The 19,932-nt window shown below is 44.3% G+C and overlaps 1 protein-coding gene across 5 annotated transcripts in view; it reads right to left on the bottom strand.

Annotated features, from left to right (window-relative positions):
• Nucleotides 1-6,685: 6,685 nt before the first annotated feature.
• The window catches only part of LOC307035777 (uncharacterized protein), a 54,209-nt gene continuing 40,962 nt past the window's right edge, over nucleotides 6,686-19,932 (bottom strand). For 2 of the 5 annotated variants that reach the window (XR_013807185.1, XR_013807187.1), the window contains 2 exons: nucleotides 16,150-16,209; nucleotides 6,686-7,194 (listed from right to left, as the gene is read on the bottom strand). Coding sequence is in view for 2 of the 5 variants with exons in the window: in XM_079675478.1 (XP_079531604.1) it covers nucleotides 6,826-7,194; nucleotides 8,079-8,618 (909 nt within the window). In the remaining 3 variants the exon portion in view is untranslated. Of the gene's footprint in view, nucleotides 7,195-8,078; nucleotides 9,438-16,149; nucleotides 16,210-19,932 lie in introns of all 5 variants that reach the window. The other 3 variants (XM_079675478.1, XM_079675479.1, XR_013807186.1) reach the window with 3 other exon arrangements.

The raw sequence follows: 19,932 nt of genomic DNA, 5'->3' as shown, positions 1-19,932 counted from the left end.
CGGTAATTCAGAAGGCTCACAGGTCACATTCCGACCATTATTTAAAACAATAGGTGCTTTCACACCGTCTACAGTTTGATTTGTATAGAGGGAGCTCTGTCAGTTTTCGAATTACCCATTTGCTTTCGGGGAGCCCTATTTTTCAGAGCACATCCTGCTACTAAATATGTCACACGCACGCTCTGTTGACTGGCGCAGCAGCGCGGATGCGATCAATTGCTATAAAAACACTCTTCTACTAATACAGACGGTGTCACTATGCCGGCGGATGTGGCCGTTGTTGAAGCCTCTTCAGGCTCCGCATCGGCAGGCCTCTCCCTCGGTGTGGAGCTGTCAAGCTCGACCCTAACGCCGCTTACAGCCGGCCAACTAAAAGTTGTTTTCCGTTCACGTTGTCATTTTTAGACTCCTTCGCTTCTTTGCTTGTGAATCCAAAAGCTGTGACGCTTCGCTGTTTTCGTTTTGCCATATTTTTTTATTACACAGCCAGAGTTACAAAATTATCAATATGAACATTTCAAATACCGCGCCGGCATCACCGCCATAACCATAGCAACGTAAGTAAGAATGCAGCGCCGCCACGTACAGATGGCAACACCCAGACATATTCACAAATATAAAACAAATATTCAGAAACTGTAATGAACAATAACTATTATTTATTTCAAGAACTGTTATTTACAGAAACTCAACATTTCATCTGTGTGACACAAATATGCACGATTGTTTTGGGCTCCCCCTATTTATCTCAAAGTCAGCCTTCAGGGGAGCTCCCTCCCTCTTCGGGGGAGCCAAGCTCCCACTAGCTCCCCCCCATTTTGAACAGTGTCTGTGGCTGAATGGCCAGCGATTAGGTGCGGTGCATTTATCATAGGTGATCAGAGCTAACTGCCTGCCGTCAGATTTCATTTAAAAAACAGATCTGATTTTAAGACTATTTCTGCGCTCATAAAGAATGATACGAATAAGAATAATGCGTATTGAACTGGTTTCATTAATTAGTGAGTTTATTTAACACTAGAACCGCCAATCGGGTCAATTTGTGTGATGTGTGTTGTGTATGTGCAATGTAACTTTTTTTCAATATTAAAGTCTCCCAGTCCGTGACTTTTCCTGAAAGTGTGTTATGTAGCACCCTATGTTGTTAAAAATTGCATTCTAATAGCGGGATTTGACAGGTTTAGGTCTATACAAAAACCTCTGGCGGTTCTAGTGTTAAGGTAATTAGGTACAGTAGAAGCCCTTTTTTATCAGTAACGAATTTAGCAGTTGAACATAAAAGTCAACTAACTGAGGGTCACTTGCAATTACGGTGTTGTGTCTAACTGTAAGCTTGTCACTCAGAGTAACCTACCGTTAATTTAGCTTCTGGAGAAGAAAGATCAAGGGGGCAGGGGGGGAGAGAGCTGTGGTTGATGGGCCATTAGTTGTGTAAATACACAGCTGAGAGCTGCCGTTTCATTCAGACTGTTTAAAAAACTGTAACAACGGACTATTTTTCTTAGCGGATGCATGTCAATTTAAATCAATACATACAACTATTTTTTAAATCAATACATACAACAATTTTTTAAATCAATAAAAACATTTTCTAAATCCATAAAAGCATTTCAATTAATATTGGGAGTCATGTCGTTACTTTGTTGAGAATGTGGCCATGTAATAAGCGGGATAATTTGCAGCGACTTGTTCCTTATGGGGAAAATAACACCCGTCATGTGTGTGTAGAGGTGTGTGTGGTTAAAACACTTTCATGAAGTGAAGGAATTTCCTTCTATAAAACAGCTGTGGGCAGCAGTGAGTGTCACGGACATGAATTCATAGATCAAGGCAGACTGGTGCACACACTCTCCTGTCCTGCCAGGCGACACGCCCGTTCTAAGCCGTGTCCCTCATTCCTCACATACCAAGCATCCCCGAAAAGTGTATTATGTTGTTACATCTCAGATGTTATGTTTCAGTTGTGCTCTGTCTATGTTCAGTGATGCAAACTTGTCACCTTTCGGCGAAATTCGCCGTTTTGAATCCAAAATAACTCGTTTGTGTGATTCATGTAGATCTGCAATACAAATATTTTTGGGGTATGGGGGGGCTGGGACCCGGAGTAATCTGCGGCCGTGAGCTGTTATGTGCCATCATGACACGCATGGTGTTCTTTTTTTATATACTATAATGAAGTACGAGCTGTGTGCTGTGTGCTCGAGTCTTCCTGCCTGTCGGCTCAGCTCATGGATGTATAATAAGGCTCTGCTGCTCCGAGATGGTCTAGCTTCAGCAGCTACATTACCTACGGGTGCGCTCGTTAATATTAACTGTGCGTCCGGAGTCACTGTGGCACAGACTGGACCGCTGGTGAACAGCTGTTAGAACGGGCCGTTCAGGTGTTCAGAGCAGAGCTCCCTGTCGGAGCGGCAGAGCGTGATGTGAACTGAAAAGTTTTTCTGTCGCAATATTATTTAAGGAATCGTTGAGCTAGCTAGCTAGCATACATTGTCACGATCTGCTAACGTTAGCTTTAGCCTTCTATTTCTAATAGTTTTTTTCATAGGCTATAAACAGAGGTGGTATAAGTATATATATATTGTACTTGAGTAAAAGTAGAAGTACTCAGATCTTGTACTTGAGTAAAAGTAGAAGTACTCAGGTCTTGTACTTGAGTAAAAGTAGAAGTACTCAGATCTTGTATTTGAGTAAAAGTAGAAGCACACAGATCTTGTACTAGAGTAAAAGTAGAAGTATTCAAATCTTGTACTTGAGTAAAAGTAGAAGCACACAGATCTTGTACTAGAGTAAAAGTAGAAGTACTCAAATCTTGTACTTGAGTAAAAGTAGAAGCACTCAGGTCTTGTACTTGAGTAAAAGTAGAAGCACACAGATCTTGTACTAGAGTAAAAGTAGAAGTACTCGGGTCTTGTACTTGAGTAAAAGTAGAAGTACTCAGATCTTGTACTTAAAAAAAAGTAATAGTCCCAGAGTGTAGGAATACTCTGTTACAGTACAAGTCCTGCATTCAAAATGTTCCTCAAGTAAAAGTAGAAAAGTATTATCATCAAAATATAGTGAAAGTAGCGACAGTAAAAGTAGTCATTGTGCAGATTGGTCCATTTCAGAATAATAGATATGATATGTTTTATAATGATTGATCATGAAAGTGTTCTCAAAGCTGGTAAAGGTGCAGCTAGTTTGAATGACTTTGTATACTGCAGGGTAGCTTGTGGATTTACTCCAGGTGGAACTAAAGTCTGATTTAACACTTTATTATATTTATATTTCACTTTATATTTCACTTAATTAATCCAGATCTGTGAAGTAACTAAAGGTATTAAATACATGTAGTGGAGTCAAAGTACACCATGTACCTCTGAACTGTAGTGGAGTACAAGAACAAAGTAGCAAAACATTGAAATACTTAAATAAAGTACAAGTATCTCAAAATTGTGCCCAAGTATAGTACTTGTTGAGTTTATGAACTTAGTTACTTTACACCATGTGGCTATAAAGATAAAAAGACTTAAGCCTTGCACAGAGGCACGAAAATACATTTTCAAAATGCTCAACAGTGCTGCCAAAATTATAAACTGACTGCTACACAATTTAAAATAAATGCTTTTATATATTTCTATTAGATGTTACTCTTTGGCGTTTCTGTTATTATTAACACTGCTGCTTTAGTTGTTCTGACTGCTAAAATCCTCTGTCATTCCGTGGGGTGGGGGAGCCGGGGGCTCGGATCATTGTCACCTTTTTCATACCTGATGAGTTTGCATCCCTGTATGTTAAAAAGCCTCGGTCACCTTAATTCATGTAATAAAAACATCTCAGGTCAGTAACACTCAAAGCTAAATGTACAATACCATGTTCAGCTATGTTAATATTTATAATGTTATTGTTGTTACATCAGAAGATGTACATTTTGAAATGATTTCTTAACTTACAGTAGGCTATTTTTTACAATGTGTGTTGGAAGGATTTATTAAATTACAATGAATATTGTCATTGTTGAAGGCTTTTAGAGAAGGGTGAACTATAAGCCTGAATTACATAACATTTTATACCTAAAAACATAAAAGCCACAATAAATAAACCACAATTATTCTAGTTATTTTTACCTCCCATATTGCTTTCAACCCACCAGCTTTTATGGTGTTGTTACGTCACTAACTGTAAGCTTGTCACATACAGTCTATGGTCACTCAGAGTAACCTACTGTTAATTTAGCTGCTGGAGAAGAAAGATCAGGGGGGGAGGGGGGGAGGGGGGGAGAGAGCTGTGGTTGATGGGACATTTGTTGTGTAAATACACAGCTGAGAGCTGCCGTTTCATTCAGACTGTTTAAAAAACTGTAACAACGGACTATTTTTCTTAGCGGATGCATGTCAATTTAAATCAATACAACTATTTTTTAAATCAATAAAAACCTTTTCTAAATCCATAAAAGCATTTCAATTAATATTGAGAGTCATGTCGTTACTTGGTTGAGAATGTGGCCATGTAATAAGCGGGATAATTTGCAGCGACTTGTTCCTTATGGGGAAAATAACACCCTTCATCCAGATGAGGATCCCTCCGCTACACTTCGGGATCCTGATCGACCGACGAAGCTCCATTTAAAATATACATATTTTTGGTGAATTACTGAGTTTAGGCACGTTAATAACGTTTTAATGAAGTTGAATACAGTATATTCATATGTGTCAGTGATTTCATGTCAATTCGGCGAACATAAACATAAATGATCGTGGCGAAGATTAGGATTAAATTAGGATTAAAAATCGAGAGCCGGGCTGCATTTCCTTCCGTTCGTTTTTTTTCGAATAACAAAATTATTTTGTTAAATAACAACATGGTGATGTTTTGTAAATGATTACATGTCTCTTATTTAGCACAGTAGTATGATATCCGTGACATATGGATCTTAACAAAGTTCCGCTGTACATCCAGCATACTGTATCTCACTTTATTTCACATGAACTCCAGTGTGGAACCCCACTGCACCCCCTGGTGGATCAATGATCCATTGCAGCTGGCTTCATTATAATTACATTTATCTATCACGGGGGCGGTCTCAAGTCAAGCTGGAGGTTTTCCCTTGAGTGAGGGCAGATCACGTACCAATCACGGCCCTCGCGTTTCAAACTGTCTGAAATGAATCGCTACATCTGTAGCTGCTGTTAGGGCCTCAGAATCACAGGCACACACACATGCAGAGATCCAGGGTGACGCACATGGCTTTCCTGCCCAGCAATAGGTCTCTGAAAGGCGGGGAAAAGCGCTAAGAACAGAGGGGGTGAGAGCGCGCAGCACGAAACAGCAGCAGCGGGGAGACCCCACGGATGGCGAACACCCAGAGCACAGCAGAGCCGCTGCTGTTAGGGCCTCAGACTCACAGGCACACACACATGCAGAGATCCAGGGTGACGCACACGGCTTTTCTACAAAGCAATAAGTCTCTGAAAGGCGGGGAAAGTGTTCCTGCAGCCCCTCCATAACGGTAATAATGATTATAAATCATTTCCAGGGCAGAAAGCGGGTTTTAAAAGTGGAAAAACTACTTTAAACCGTTAGAAAGGACTCTGTGGTGCTGATGGAAAGCAGGCAGAAACAGATGGATTATTTTACCCAGGAATAAGTCTTTGAAAGGCGGGGAAAGTGTTCTTGCAGCCCCTCCATAACGGTAATAATGATTAGAAATGATTTCCAGGGCAGAAAGCGTTTTTTAAATTGGAAAAACTATTTTAAACCGTTTAAAAACCACAAAGTGATTTGAGTGCAGTTCTCATGTGTCCCCACAGGAGGGCACATCACCCCAGTGAGCACAGTGCATTAAACAGTAAAAAATACACCAAAAAAAGGCAAATCAATGGATTTAAAGTGCAGGGAAGCTCCACACCACACAAAGGTACATTCCTAAATCCCCACCATAGTGACAACGGTGATTTAAACGAGTTTCTGCGGGGAAAAGAGCGCGAAAGCCACCTCTCTTTGGCCCCTCACAGAGCCCCGAAGGACGGACTCAGCAGCTCCAGCATGGCTTCCTAACACGGGCAAACAGGTTTTTTCACACCTCCAGGACACAGACCGCAAAAGCCACCTCTCTTTGGCCCCTCACAGAGCCCCGAAGGACGGACTCAGCAGCTCCAGCATGGCTTCCTAACACGGGCAAACAGGTTTTTTCACACCTCCAGGACACAGACCGCGAAAGCCACCTCTCTTTGGCCCCCTTAAAGGGGGGAGGATTTTGTGGTGTTTTATCGTCCTCCCTCAAGCATCCTACAGCGGACATGTGACTACCAGAAATGTAGACACACATATAGGTGACCAGGGGTACGTTTGTATGCAATTCATTCATTTCTGTTTTTTGTCAGAGGATGTGTGCTTAAATTTGGATACCTGGGCCCTCACGGTGCGCATGGAGGTGCCAGCACTTTGACAGAGTCCCAGAGAGAAAAACAGAAGGTAAACAGCGCCTCAACGGTCACCAAATGCACCAGTACTGATGGAAAGCATATATGCTGGTGCGCCTGGGAACCACAGAGTGGGCTAAAATAGAATTTTTACCAAGAGCCTCCGCTCTGATAGCCCGGTGCTGACTTTGTGGGTGCATTTTGAAAAGAAGAAACAGTATTTAATTATAACAATATATTTATTTTCAATTGCACAAGAACATGTATACATGTATGCACATTTACAGTGAGTCTTTAGCGAATTTGCTTCTGGAGAGTCTTCGATAAGCAAGTAGACTCTAAGGGATTGTCACTGTCATTGTTAGCAGAATCGAGGTTCTTTCTCCCGTTTATTCGCCCGCTCCAGAAGCCCAGCCCAGAACTATGCATCGGCTCCATCCTCCGAGGGATCACTGGTGGTATCTTGGTAAACCAGAGTTAATTCATCTTCGCTGCTGCTGAACTCGGGACAATGGGCTGGAGCTCGCCCTGCTCGAACGGAGGATGTCTTTTGTTTTGCCTTTCGCTCTGGCCCTTGGGCAGCGGAGGGACCTGCTGCTTCAGGCTCCATCCCGGCCTCGGCCTGTGCATCCATTGTCGCCTGTACAAACGACTGCTGAAACATGTATCTGATGCCCAAGGCCTCCTTAACACCGGGGTTGCTGGCGTAGTACCGGTTAGCAGTCCTTAAGTTGTGGCACATAAACCGTGACAGCACCTCACGATTGGATGGGTCCTGGTATCTCTTCACCTGGAAAGATACGGATAATTAGTAAAACTGGAATTGGTAACAGTTTGTGCAGTCATTACCAAACTCACAGTGTCTGGCAGGGCAGTGCGGAACAGGGTGTGGGAAATGGAACCCTGAAGCCCTACATCAGTCCATGCAAGGTTGAGAAACATGTGGAGGTTCTTTGAGGGGCCGTCCCCCGCCGTGTAGAGGAAGTAGCGATTCTGTTGCCCAACCAACGCCTTTTTGATTTGCATCTATTGCTGGACCCAGCCAAATTCCTCCAAAGTACAGTGCAGCTGCGCTGCTCCATAGGCTTTGGCGGTCTTGTGTGCCTTCACATGGATGACATAACCGTGCGTGGTGCCCCTGTCTTCTGCATCATTCACATCTGAATTAGTCATGTTTGCGTAGACTCCTGCACGGTGACCATAGAGCAGGGACCAATGGAGTGAGAAATAGCCGTATAAGAGGTAGCGGGCTTCTACAGAGGGGGAACGCTCCATTTGATCCAATAGTTCCGGGATGCGCTTGACAGAGGCAGAAAGACACTTTTCAAGATCACCATAGCCAGGCAGGCTGTCCAGCTTACGCCTCTTCACATGGAACTGGTGCACTGTGACATCCCTGTGCAGACGGTCCAGGCAACCTTGCAACTCCCGCTTTATGGTCTTCATGTCAGACACACTGAGCCTGTTTGTTTTCACATGCGATTCCATCAAGTACCGGATAAACTGCATTATATCTTTTATATAAAAGGCAACAGTCGTGACGGCAACGTTGGAGTTTTCTCTCAGGTCATGTGGCCAGGCACGGATCTTTGAAGTGTCCTTCAGGAACAGCCAGTCCAACAGACGGGGAGAGTCTCACCCCATAAATAGTAGAAAGTTCTTGACCCGGCTCACCTTAGACCGCACATTTTCGGACAACTTTGTGTCTGGATCGACCCCCGCGTTGTAGTACCGGTACTCTGTCATCACCGCCTCCATGCTGGGTTGAAGTGTGATGTACCGCATTGTATTCGCACGCCCACTACCAGAGTGCCTGGAAGGTGTGGGTGACACTTTCCCAGCCACAGGGACCACTGCCCGTCTAGCGCACCGAGCTTCGGTGTTCCTGAGCAATACAGGGGTACGGAACGATGGCAATGTCCTGCTGGTGGAGGACGATTGAGCACTGACAATGGCTGCAGCATTTAAAATGCTACTGTGTAGGCGGGTGACCCTGACCGTGGGCTGTGTCACTGGAGTCGTGATGCCGGAGATAGTTGAGATGGTGGGTTGCTTTTGACCCATAAGGAGCTCCGTGACTTCAATTGCCATCTCCGGCTCTTCCACGTCAGTCAGAGTCCTCACAGTCCTCACAGTCCCCATGCAGCTCATCCCGATGTCTGGTTCCCACACCACCACGACACTCATCACGGCCCGTCTTAGAGCCATGCTCATGCGATGTGTTTTTCTGCTTGTATTTGTACTTCACCCCAGAGGACCTCGGCATGGTTGCTCGCCGCTGAGACAAGTCTACTTGGTTCACACTGGGGGGGGGCAGACATCGATCTCCTTAATCCTTCGCCCATAGACTCCTCATCGCCAACGTATTTCGATTGAGGCCAGCCGCGTTCAACCAAGGGGGGGTATCTGCCGGAGGAAGCTGGCCTTGCTGGCTGCTGGATCGTAATGCTTTCAGCCGGTGGAGTCGCTGACGAGCTACGGAGGTCCCTCTTGGCACTGGAAGGCTTCAACTGCTTCAGCTTACTTCGTAGAAAACACACCTCCTTATTGAAGGCCTCTTTTTGAGCCTTCAGTGCGACGTTTTCCAGCCTTAACAGTCTGTGTGTTGTTCCCTCATCAGAGTCGAGGTCAATTTCCCCGGAAAATGAGTCTGGTTGTTCATCATAAGCACCATATTCCACATCAAGTGTCGTTGTCATGTGTACTTGTACATTTTAAGCCCCACCATGCGTTTCATTTGTCGCAGTACTAAGTCTGCTTCTTGTTGGCTGAGCTCCGGGTGCTCAGTTTCGAGATGCCGGTCCAGCCTTGTGCCATGGTATCCACAACCAACAACAGAGCAGGGCTCCAGGCGAATGTTTATTCTTCCATTGGCCATGCGTAGGAGAATGCTGCGTTCAGTTTTGTTGCGGACTAGGTGCCGGAACACCAAGTGTCTTGGGAGAGAGCGGTATTTCAGGTGCGACAGCGGGCATTCTGTCGTCATCTTGGACTGAATCTTGGACCGCATCTTGGAAGTCATATTAGCCGAACCTTTGGAGACACAAGCAGATTGAAATAGATTAAAATCGATTGAAAGGTACGCTATTTCGGAAGATGGGAGGTTCCATCTGCGTTCAACATTGCTGGGTAAATCATATTTACCCGGAAAAGGGGGGCTCCAACTCGAATATCAACACTGAGCTATAGAGTGCCCCGAAGTACCAGGCCGACACTCATATACGAGCCATTAATTAATGTTACTCACCCAGCAAATGAGTCACAAACTGACCCGTAACCGGGCGTCAGTAGGGAGAACCGGGGTGCTGGGGAAGAAGATTGAGTTGAGGAGAGTTGATCCATACCGGGGGTAAAGCAAAGAAAGGCTCCGAAAATAGTGACTTGTAACCCGGGTAGAGAGTATGTCATCTATCGGTTCTATCCTCCAGACAACATGGCAACGTGGGGACAACGGTACCTCCGGGCACTCCATCCCGCTCCGGCCTTTGCCGCAGCGGGGAGAGGAGGCATTGAACCCCTCGCACCTGCCCCCGGAGGAGGCAGGGGAGTCAGGTACCCGGAGGTGCACGGTGGACGGCCAGGGCGAGGCCGCCACACCGCACTGGAGTCAGGGTTCAGAGTTTTTCGAGCCAGGTCCCGGTGAAACGCAGCTCGGAGCACCCGGCAGGAGCCTCCAGCAGACCCCCCCGCGCGGTTCCCTCGTCCCTCGGAAGAGGCGGAGAAGTGGGTGTTTTTCCTCTGCTGGCGGACTGCCGGGGAGAACGCGCTGCTCGGGAGCCATGCTCAGAGTGAGTGGCAGTGGGTGCCCGCGCACCCGCCTTTTACAGCGGGAGCACAAGCTCACCTCTGGGGGGGTAGAGAAGAGAGAAGCGGAGGCTGCAGAAACAGCCAGAGCAGTCACCTCAGACACACCCCTCATTTGGATGTTTACAGACAAGCACTGGGTAGACTCCCATGGTCTGTCAGTCATTTCCGTGTCCGGGCCGGGTGAGGTCATGCCTGTGTTGAGTCAAATTAAGCCACAGGCTCCACTCCTGGTGGTGCGCTATTATTAGAAGCAATGTCAGTTAGAAGATGGTCTCTGTCAATCCTTTCCGTGTCTGGGCTGGGTGAGGTTGCCCGTGTTGAGTCAAATTAAGCCGCAGGCTCAACTCCCGGTGGTGCGTTTCCGTCAATTCCTTTGAGTTTCAATTTGCTATCATCTTCAGCTTCCGCAGGACCAATTGCTCATATCAGAGCTTAAGGCTGGACAAGCTGTAGAGAAACACCCGGGCTGGACCAGGCCATTACTCCTTTGAGACAAGCATATGTGGTTACACAGGATCAAATAGGTAGCCTTTGATGAAGTAGGGTCGACCTATATCATGTGAAGCCACCGAACACTGGTCCCCGGGGCAACCGTTGCCCGGAGCAAGGTCAATTGCTGAATGCCGCAGCCGACGAAGGCCGCTATGCAACAGTGGAGGGTTCGAGAAACAACAGTGTTTGCCGGGCGCACCGCGGCGGAGGTGGGGAGGTTCGAGCCCAGAACATATTTATAACATAAATCATTGAAATGCAAAAATAATGATTATAAATCATTTTTACGGGGACAATTGTAGAGAGGAGCCTGAAAATGACTCTGCAGCACCCAGGAGAAGCAGGCTGCTGCTGCTGCTTCACCTCATCACTTTATAACCCAGGAAAGGAGCAGGAATTCTGGGTACATGAGTGTTAAAAGTGCATTAAATAGACCCTCCAGAAAAACGCGATTCTGCGATCGCAGAATTTACCGCATAATCAGCAAAATGGCGCAGATTTTTAAAAAGCCGCATATTTATCAAAAGGCCGCATAATCCCCGCATTTTTCCACACAAAGTTGAGAAGAAAAAAAAGTTAACTCGTCTTGACGTGACGTCATCAGCTCGCGCATCACAGAATGTAAACAACACTGTATAGAGCTCATTTACCAACGAACATTTCTACTAAAGACCGGGCAAAAAGTGGGGGGAAACTATTCTGCACCCCGTGCAACTGTGTGTTGGAGCATAAGAGAAAATCGACGGTGGCGACCCACTTTGATTCATTCAAACATTCGAAAATGCTTTCTGCTGCTGCGGAGTAACCTACAAGATTGAAGCTGGTCAGATAACGAACGAGTAAATGAAAACAGAATGAGGCGGAGAAGTGTGTGTGTGTGTGGGGGGGGGGGGGGGGGGTGTGTGTGTGTGTGTGTGTGAGATTAAAATAGCCCAACTGCTTTTACAATAAATAAACATTGAATGTGTTTAATTGAATAGTAAAGGGGTTTAATGTTAATGGAAGGTTGTGTGTGAGAGAGAATAAATAAGACAGCCCAATATTTTAAAAGATGGTTATTCTTTTCCCCCGCATATTTAGCATATTTCGCAACTTTCCGCATATTTCGCAACTTCCCGCAATTTCACCGCATAAAATCACATAAAAACCCCGCATGTTTAATCGCATAATCAAGGATTTTAGCCCGCATAATCAAGGAATTTAGCCCAAATAATCAAGGATTTTTGCCCGCGTTTTTCTGGAGGGTCTAATTAAACTGTTTTAATCCAACAGCTGCTGATGTGCACGGAAGTCTGTCCATTTCGTTAACATTTGAATAGCCAAATGGACAATGTTACCAATAACCCTTATTTTACTCTCAAATAATGCACGCGTAAATGTAATGAGTATTATTTACGTTAACGAGGTAAATAGGCTAAAAGAAAAACATGTTTTCCAAAAGAACTACGCATCTCTTGAATGACAATATGTCTGCACTAGACCTCCAAGGTGCGCAATACATTATTGCGCAATCTATGCCTGTGAGCGTGCTGTGCGAGCAGAGATGATGTGTGTGTGCTTAGTTGAACCTTTTCATATTTAAGTTTGTAGCAAGTAGAGGGCTGCTGTGTGTGTGTGTGTGTGCGCGCGCGTTAGTTTTTAAAAAAAAAACATAGAGCTCAGTTTATAACCCGAACCCTGTACTTAGACCAATGCATGTATTAACATAACGTTTATATTATGCAGGTAAACAGAGAGGGAGAAAGCCAGGCCTGTGGAAGGTGGACTTGTTCTTGTTTCAATCGTCACAAAGAAAAAAGCTTCCCAGCGCAGAGGAAAGCAAGTACCTAACATAAATTGGTCTAGGCCTAGGTAGGTACTTGGTGCATTGGTATCCTGTCTTTCTCTTTATTTCTTTATTACTGGGCATGAGTGCATTGTCTTTCAGGGTTGAGGACTGGCAATGATCCTGGCAACTGGCAAAAATCCCCCTCTCGTCGACCCTTACAGAATTCCATGGGTTTATAACCCAGAGTTTCCCTACATACTGCCTTGGTGTAATTGGCTTAATTCTAGCCAAGGCAGACAAGAGGAGGATGCTGACGAGAGTGGAGGCCAACACTATGTTGGATTAAAAAAAACAAGTAGGCTCTATATTATACCCAACACCAACATACTTTTACCTGGGCAGGTGGGTTATGAAGATTGGTATTTTAGATGTGCATGTTAATGTTAGCTCTGTTCATTAAATGTTAAATGGAATGATTTTCCTTGCTTTGTTATATAACATATATGCAACTCCATAGGTCATAGATACCAATGCGGTTATAAGTGAAGCAACTGCACCAACTCAGGTAGGAAACCATGTAACTTTGACAATATGTTGGACATGCCATTAATTACTTTTTTCGTTCAGTTTTGTGTAATATCTAAAGGACTGTTCACAGATTAATTCATCCTCAAATGAAATATAACTTCACTGCTAATTGTCACTACCCTTTTAGGGCTCCAGTGCAGAATCAGGTCCACAATCGGGCATTGTGTGTGCGACACATTAACCTGAGGTAAACTATTCACATTAAAGATTGCTGTCATGACAGAAGTGGGTTTTGAGCTTCACAAAACTATAGCCCACATAAAACAAGGTCATCCTTTAATCTTGACAGTTGAACTTCTCTTCCATATGCAGGACATATTCCCTGAAAGGTCTACAATCAGGTGTTATGGAGGTGGAAAATATAACTGAGGTAAGCATACTCGCAAGTTTTTCATGATGGAAGTGTGTTTGGAGCCTTACAAAAACATCAAAGCTTGACAGTGAAGCCTCTCTTCCATATACAGTATACTATTGGTCCTGAATACATCAATGTTGGCACACCAGAGGTAATTAAATACATGTGATACCATTTCTCATATAGGCTATAACACTTGTGATAATGACAATAAATCATCATTGATCTACTTAGAGCACTTCCCATCAGTGTTGGGCAAGTTACTTCCAAAATGTAATATATTACATATTACTTATTACTCTCTTTTGAAAGTAATAAGTTACATTACAATATTACTGTCTCTGAAATGTAATGAGTTACACTACTTTACTTTCACCTAAATAACCGCAAAAAAATGGCAGGGTATTTTAAATGCTAAAATGTAGTTTAGTGCAGCTCATTATACATCCAGTGAAGGGCAATGTGGTATAGCATAACAACTGTAGGCCCTTAAGGCTACTAACAACTTGTATTACACGGCTTAGTTGAATACTCGATTCTGATTGTAAATTCTTAACATGTGACACGTTGTTAATACAGTACAGACCACTGTCAAGGACTATAATGAAGGTTGCTAAGGAGGATCAAGAAAGAGAAAGTAAAAGAGGTTAAAAGACGGAGCGCTGGACATCAGATAAATCACCAGAAGAAGGCAGAGAGGAAGTAAACCATAACAGGACACGGAATGGGCTCTGGAGTTTGTTTAGTATATGGCCGTGTACAGGCCCGGTTCCAGAATAAAATGACTCGGGGTGCATCTGAGATTACAGGGGGCGCAGCAGTAGTAGGTTTACATGAGCAATAGTGGCCGGCAACAGCAATGAAAAATAGCATTGATAATCCCTAATGAACAGATTATGGCCTTTGTTATATTTTGAAACCAAGCAAGTGAGAACATTTCAAGTGAGTTAAAAGTGCAATCCTGAAATATTTAATATAGTCCAAAGTGGACTATGGCAAAGAAAAGCACAAAAGCTTCAAAACTGTAGTGATAAAACAAAGGAGAACATATTGTAAATCAAGGCCAATATTATTTAAACCAGCTCATGGTTTGAAATGGCAAACATTGAAGCAAAAGTATTATTAAAACCATGTTCTAAATCATCACTTTGGTCCCATCATATACTCTGGGAAGAGAACATTTACTGTCCTTCAAAACTGGTATCACATCATCATGTGACTGAGGTTGACTTTGTGACCTGGAGAACATTTCAGCTGCAACATTAGCTCGTTGATAAGCTTGGGATATGAGATAGTTTTGTAGCCATTTGTGGTGAAGGCATTTGTGCTATTGTATGCATTATTTTTGACCCAACATTTCTACAGGCATGGCAGAATATGGCACTATTTTCACATGAATATTCTAGCCCTTGTCTATTTGTATACCACAAGCTGCAAAATGACCGCCTAACCCCACAGGCGGGTACTTGTTTAGATATACCTGGGCAGGCTCTGTTTTGCCGTGGTATCCTGGCACCTGCGGTCCGCACAGGGGCGGCGTAGTTTCGGGCGACGAAGACTGCTGCTCCGGGGGCGAGGGCGGCGAGTCAGGCGGGAGTAAGCTAGTGTCCACAACGGAGGGTAACGTGATGTCCCCATCTGACCTGTTGCCACTGTCTGCAGTAGATGCAGTGTTGCTTGCGTTTACTGATGGTTGCTTTAACCATTTTTGTGTAAATGATTATCCACAGATGTGTGTCACTGCTGTGGAAGCACTTTGGAAATGATGCAAGCGCAGCGGAGCAGGTCACGTTCACCTGACACAATTTGTTGTTAGTATTTTTCGCTCCGTTCTCTTTTTTGAATAGAGAGGGTGCATAAAATTCAACTGCCCCGAAGAACCCGACGCGAAGCCTGAAGGGTAAACACCAGGTTTACTAATCTACCCGCGCTATTTGTCTGGTGTTGGAATGTCTCGCTATGTTAGTACATTCTTAAAAAACAAAACACCCTTTAATTTCGGGTTAAAATGTGTTGTAACTGCGTTACTGAGCATTGTAACGGGTAATATATTACCCACATTTCATTTGTAATGCGTTACATTACTTTGTTACAGCAAAAAGTAATATATTACTGTAACGCGTTACACCCAACCATGGGCGTAGGAAGCATCCTGAATGTGGGGGGGACATTTTTAACAGGGGGTTTGGGGATCCCCCCCACGAAACAAAAAATAGATTTCCTGTATTCTGGTGCATTTTAACAGGTGGTTTGATACTTTTATGTGGCTATACTAGCATGAGGAAAATGATGGGTACATTTTGTAATTTCATCCAGTCGTAAAGAAAGGAAACATATTTGACTATTAATTCAGAGCCGTCTTTGAATTAATAAAAAGCAGTTTAAATGCCCATTTTTTGTACATTTATATACAACAATAAATATTGGTGAGTGCATTGAGAGATATTGTTGTGGAGAGTCATTTATATATAAATCGCAAAATAGATTTGTGAATTCTTCTTTGAGCATTTATTAATATTGAGACTGATCTGAATCCATACGGATGTTAAGTTCACCTAGGAATGGTATCGACTTAAATGTTCAAATAAATGTTGCTCTTCTGTCTATATTGGTCATATGATGCCCCTTGACTGAAATGTTTCCTGTTCAATATCCCCACTGATTTCCTTAAAATTCTGGGATGAGAGTCCACATCACAATTTACACTAAAATATAATTTCCCTTTCATCACTCACCTCAGCAATGGACCTCTCTCCACTGTCCCTGTGTTCTGCCTCTGACTCACTCTCAAGCGCCTAGATATCAAGAGAGGTGGTGAAGTGATAATTATTTATTGAGCAGTATACTCTTTCACATTGAATCATAACAAGTCATACTGAATGTAAATACAACTGACTATACAGTAAGTCCCAGTCTGTGACATTGGATATTTTGAAGACTCAAAGTCCCAAGCAGTAGGTAGAATATTAGCTAGTCTATGTAATGTGCACAGAAAATAAATAGTTAACTGAATACTCGGATGGAAATTGCCTATAAGCACTCAGTAAAACATAAACTCACACAAAAAGCTTCTGAATGATAAGAAGTATAATTAAAACATAATGCACATTACCATTTTGAGAGAGAGCACCTTAAAGAACTCAGAAAATAATCTCTTATCGAACTGAGGCTCCAGTAAAACACACTGACTGCATCTCTACATGGACATCATGGTGTTTACATGAGCACAGAGAGATCGGTTATTCATGTTCTCTGTTTACATGATAAATACTAGTAACCTGGCATTTCGATGCCTTTTCTCATCTAAACTATTCAGTATTTGTATCTCTCGATCATGACATAAAGACGAAACTCCTCTCAAGAAGTGAGACGCTTTTGCCGCCGCCGCCGCCATCACTGTTAACTGATTAAATGCTACTGTGGCATACAGAGCCATCAGTGGGTTGATATACCTACATTATTAGTAATTACATGGTTAACATGATTTGCATTTAGTACAGCTCATGTTCAGAGTGTGGTGAGAATTGTCTGTGTGTTTTCTGATAATAAATGGTTGGTTTATAGTTTGAAAAATGTAGTGTTATCTAGCAGTATGTAGTGTCTAACTCCGACCAGCAGAGGGCGAGTTCGCTACACTGTGTTCGGGGACAAAGAGAAGTCTCGCGTGAATACATTCAGAGAACGTAAACACACGTGTGTGTGTGTGTGTGTGTGTGTGTGTGTGTGTGTGTGTGTGTGTGTGTGTGTGTGTGTGTGTGTGTGTGTGTGTGTGTGTGTGTGTGTGTGTGTGTGTGTGTGGTGAACTGTGATAATAAGATACATATTTTTGCTCTTTGCAGGTAAGAACGGAGAGTTGGAATTGTGTAATTGATGGGTGAATATGTTATGTGTGAGTTTATGATCCCGGTTGGATTTTATGTAGGAGTGTTTATGAACGTTACATGTTCAGCAAACTTAACGTACTGAAAATGGCTAGCCAGTAGTTAGCACTGGTGGCCTAGTTAGCTTGAGCGAGTGTGAGGCGGGAGAGTAGAACAATGAGCCGGTCTAAAGAGCCCGGACTGCTCGTGTATAGTTAACAAATAAATACGTTAAAAGAGATACATAATTGATATTGAATGTACAAGATGAAACTGGTTTGGAATAGCAATGCAATAGACATGATTATTGTTTGGATGTTGATGCAAATGTTCATTATGTTTCTGTGTTAGTATAGTGAATACGTGCAGAGAACTTAAACACACACTTGAGTGAAGTCACGGTGTGTGTGTGTGTGTGTGTGTGTGTGTGTGTGTGTGTGTGTGTGTGTGTGTGTGGCGAACTGTGATAATAAGATACATATTTTTGCTCTTCGCAGAACAAAATAAAAGACTTTCAAATTAAATGTGTAGTGGAGGGCTACTTCACTCTGTACCACGCTACATATTTTGGTAGCAGAGGATGGTTAGATTCAGCCCCACGCCCAGCCGCATAGAAGCATAGATGGACGAGCAGAGGAGGACCATGGAGGAAGTAAGGGACGAAGTAAGCAGGATACTGCTGACGCTGGAGGAGAGGGAGCTCATTTCCCTGTGTGAGCATCTAAAGTGTAACGCACCTGTTGGGGGGTTTGCCAGCAAAACAAGACGCACCCTCAACAGGTTGGTGGAGACGACGTTAGATGAAATCGAGGAGGATGAAAAGTCTGCAGAGTCGTATCAGCAGTATCTGCAACATGTGCTGTCCTACCTGGCCTCTCTGAAGCCGACACCGGGGGAAACTGAGGCTGAGATTGTAATTCAGGAGACAAGTGAGTTAGAGAAGTTGAAAATGCAGTACCAGAAGTTACAGCAGCAGATGGAAGAGGAAATCGGGGCGTTGGAGGAAAAGATCAAGCGGAAGACACAAGCAGCAGGAGGAGACACTGCGCCTGCCAGCGTGACCGCAAAAGTAGAGGGCACAAGGACTGCTACCACAGCACCAATCAGACTGCCCGAGGTGACGCTGAGGCGGGAGTTCCGGATAATTGGACAGATTGGTGAAGCGGGGCAAAAGGACAAATTGTTCTAAACAAGCCTCATCAACCAGATCGAGTCTGGACAGCGGAAAGGACATGGAGAATCGGAGATCATTGAAGCAGTCACACGTGCTGTGAGCCCAGGTCTTCATCTGCGGGAGATGTTGGAAATAAAGCGAGAGCTGACGCTGCACACCCTCAAGACCATACTCAAGGGTCACTACAAAGTGGACTCCTCCTCCGAACTACTGCATCGCCTGATGAACATGACACAAGATCCAAAGGAGTCAGCGCAGAATTTCTTATTCAGAGCAATAGAACTGAAAGAGAAACTAATGAGAAAAGCCAGTGATGATGATGCAGGTGAGGAAGGTGAGCAGTTTAGCCCAGCGCTAAATTCCTCCGCTCCGTAGAGACTGGTCTTTAGAGTGATGCGGTTAAGTTCTAGTTCAAGCCGTATCTCAGTGACTGTAGTGTCACAGATGAGGTGTTAATTGAGCGAACCAGTGAGGCTGCAAACTTAGAACAAGAAAGACAAATACAACTGAGAAAGTCAGTCATAAACAAGCCCCCAAAAGTCAGTGAAGTGCAGGTGGAGGTGTATCCACCTGACGCCTCAGCGGCAGCAGTTGACACTGTTACTCTCCGTGAAGCAGGGGGGAAGAGTAAGAAAAGTCAGGGACCCAAGACAGAGACAGACCCAATAGGAGCGCTCAGGGCGGAGGTTCTAGAAATTAAGAAGTTGATGTTACAGACAGTGGAGGCCACACAAGCTAGACCGACAGAGAAAACGTTCACACACAGCCGTAGTCGGCCCAGGGGTTGTAGGGCGTGTCAGGAAGCTCAGATAGGTGACTCCTGCAGACATTGCTTTAAGTGTGGACAAGAGGGGCATCTCTACAGAGGATGTCGACGGGCCGGAGAGCAGCAGGGAAACGAGACCGGGCTGCCGAGCCGGGACCCTCGGTAGCCCGTGAATCATCCAGTCTCAACATGCAGCAACCTGTCCCCCCTCCCGCACCGCCTCAAATCTCATCAGTCAACTGTCTCCCACCACGACGCAAGGGAAAACTCATCAAGTTGATTGCGAAGAGACACATTGTCCACTGCACACTGGATACGGTTCCAGTAGTAGCATTATGGGACTCAGGCGCGCAGGCGACCATCATTAATGAAGAATGGAGAAAGCTGCACTTACCACACAGCACGGTGCGACCTCTCAGTGAATTGTTAGGCTCCGACATTTTGTTGGGAGTGGCAGCCAACCAGACTGAGATTCCCTTCATGGGCTGAGTGGAGGTAAAGTTTAGACTAGGGAAAGAATCCGCCAGGACAAAGCCACTTCTAGTACCTATTTTAGTGTCAAGTGACCCACACGTAGCAGCGGAGCCCATAATTGGCTAAAACGTGATAGAGGAAATAACAGGAGAGGGTAGTCAGACAACAAAGACAGAGACCATCCATACTGTGTGTCAAGCCTTCCAGATAACAGTCAAGACAGCACAAGCAGTGCTTCAGCTTA

The sequence above is a fragment of the Notothenia rossii genome (assembly GCF_949606895.1).
Source record: "Notothenia rossii genome assembly, chromosome: 4".
NCBI classification, from domain to species: Eukaryota; Metazoa; Chordata; class Actinopteri; order Perciformes; family Nototheniidae; genus Notothenia; species Notothenia rossii.
The sequence above is the reverse complement of the archived record's forward strand: the minus strand, read 5'-3'. Positions and strand labels throughout refer to the sequence as shown.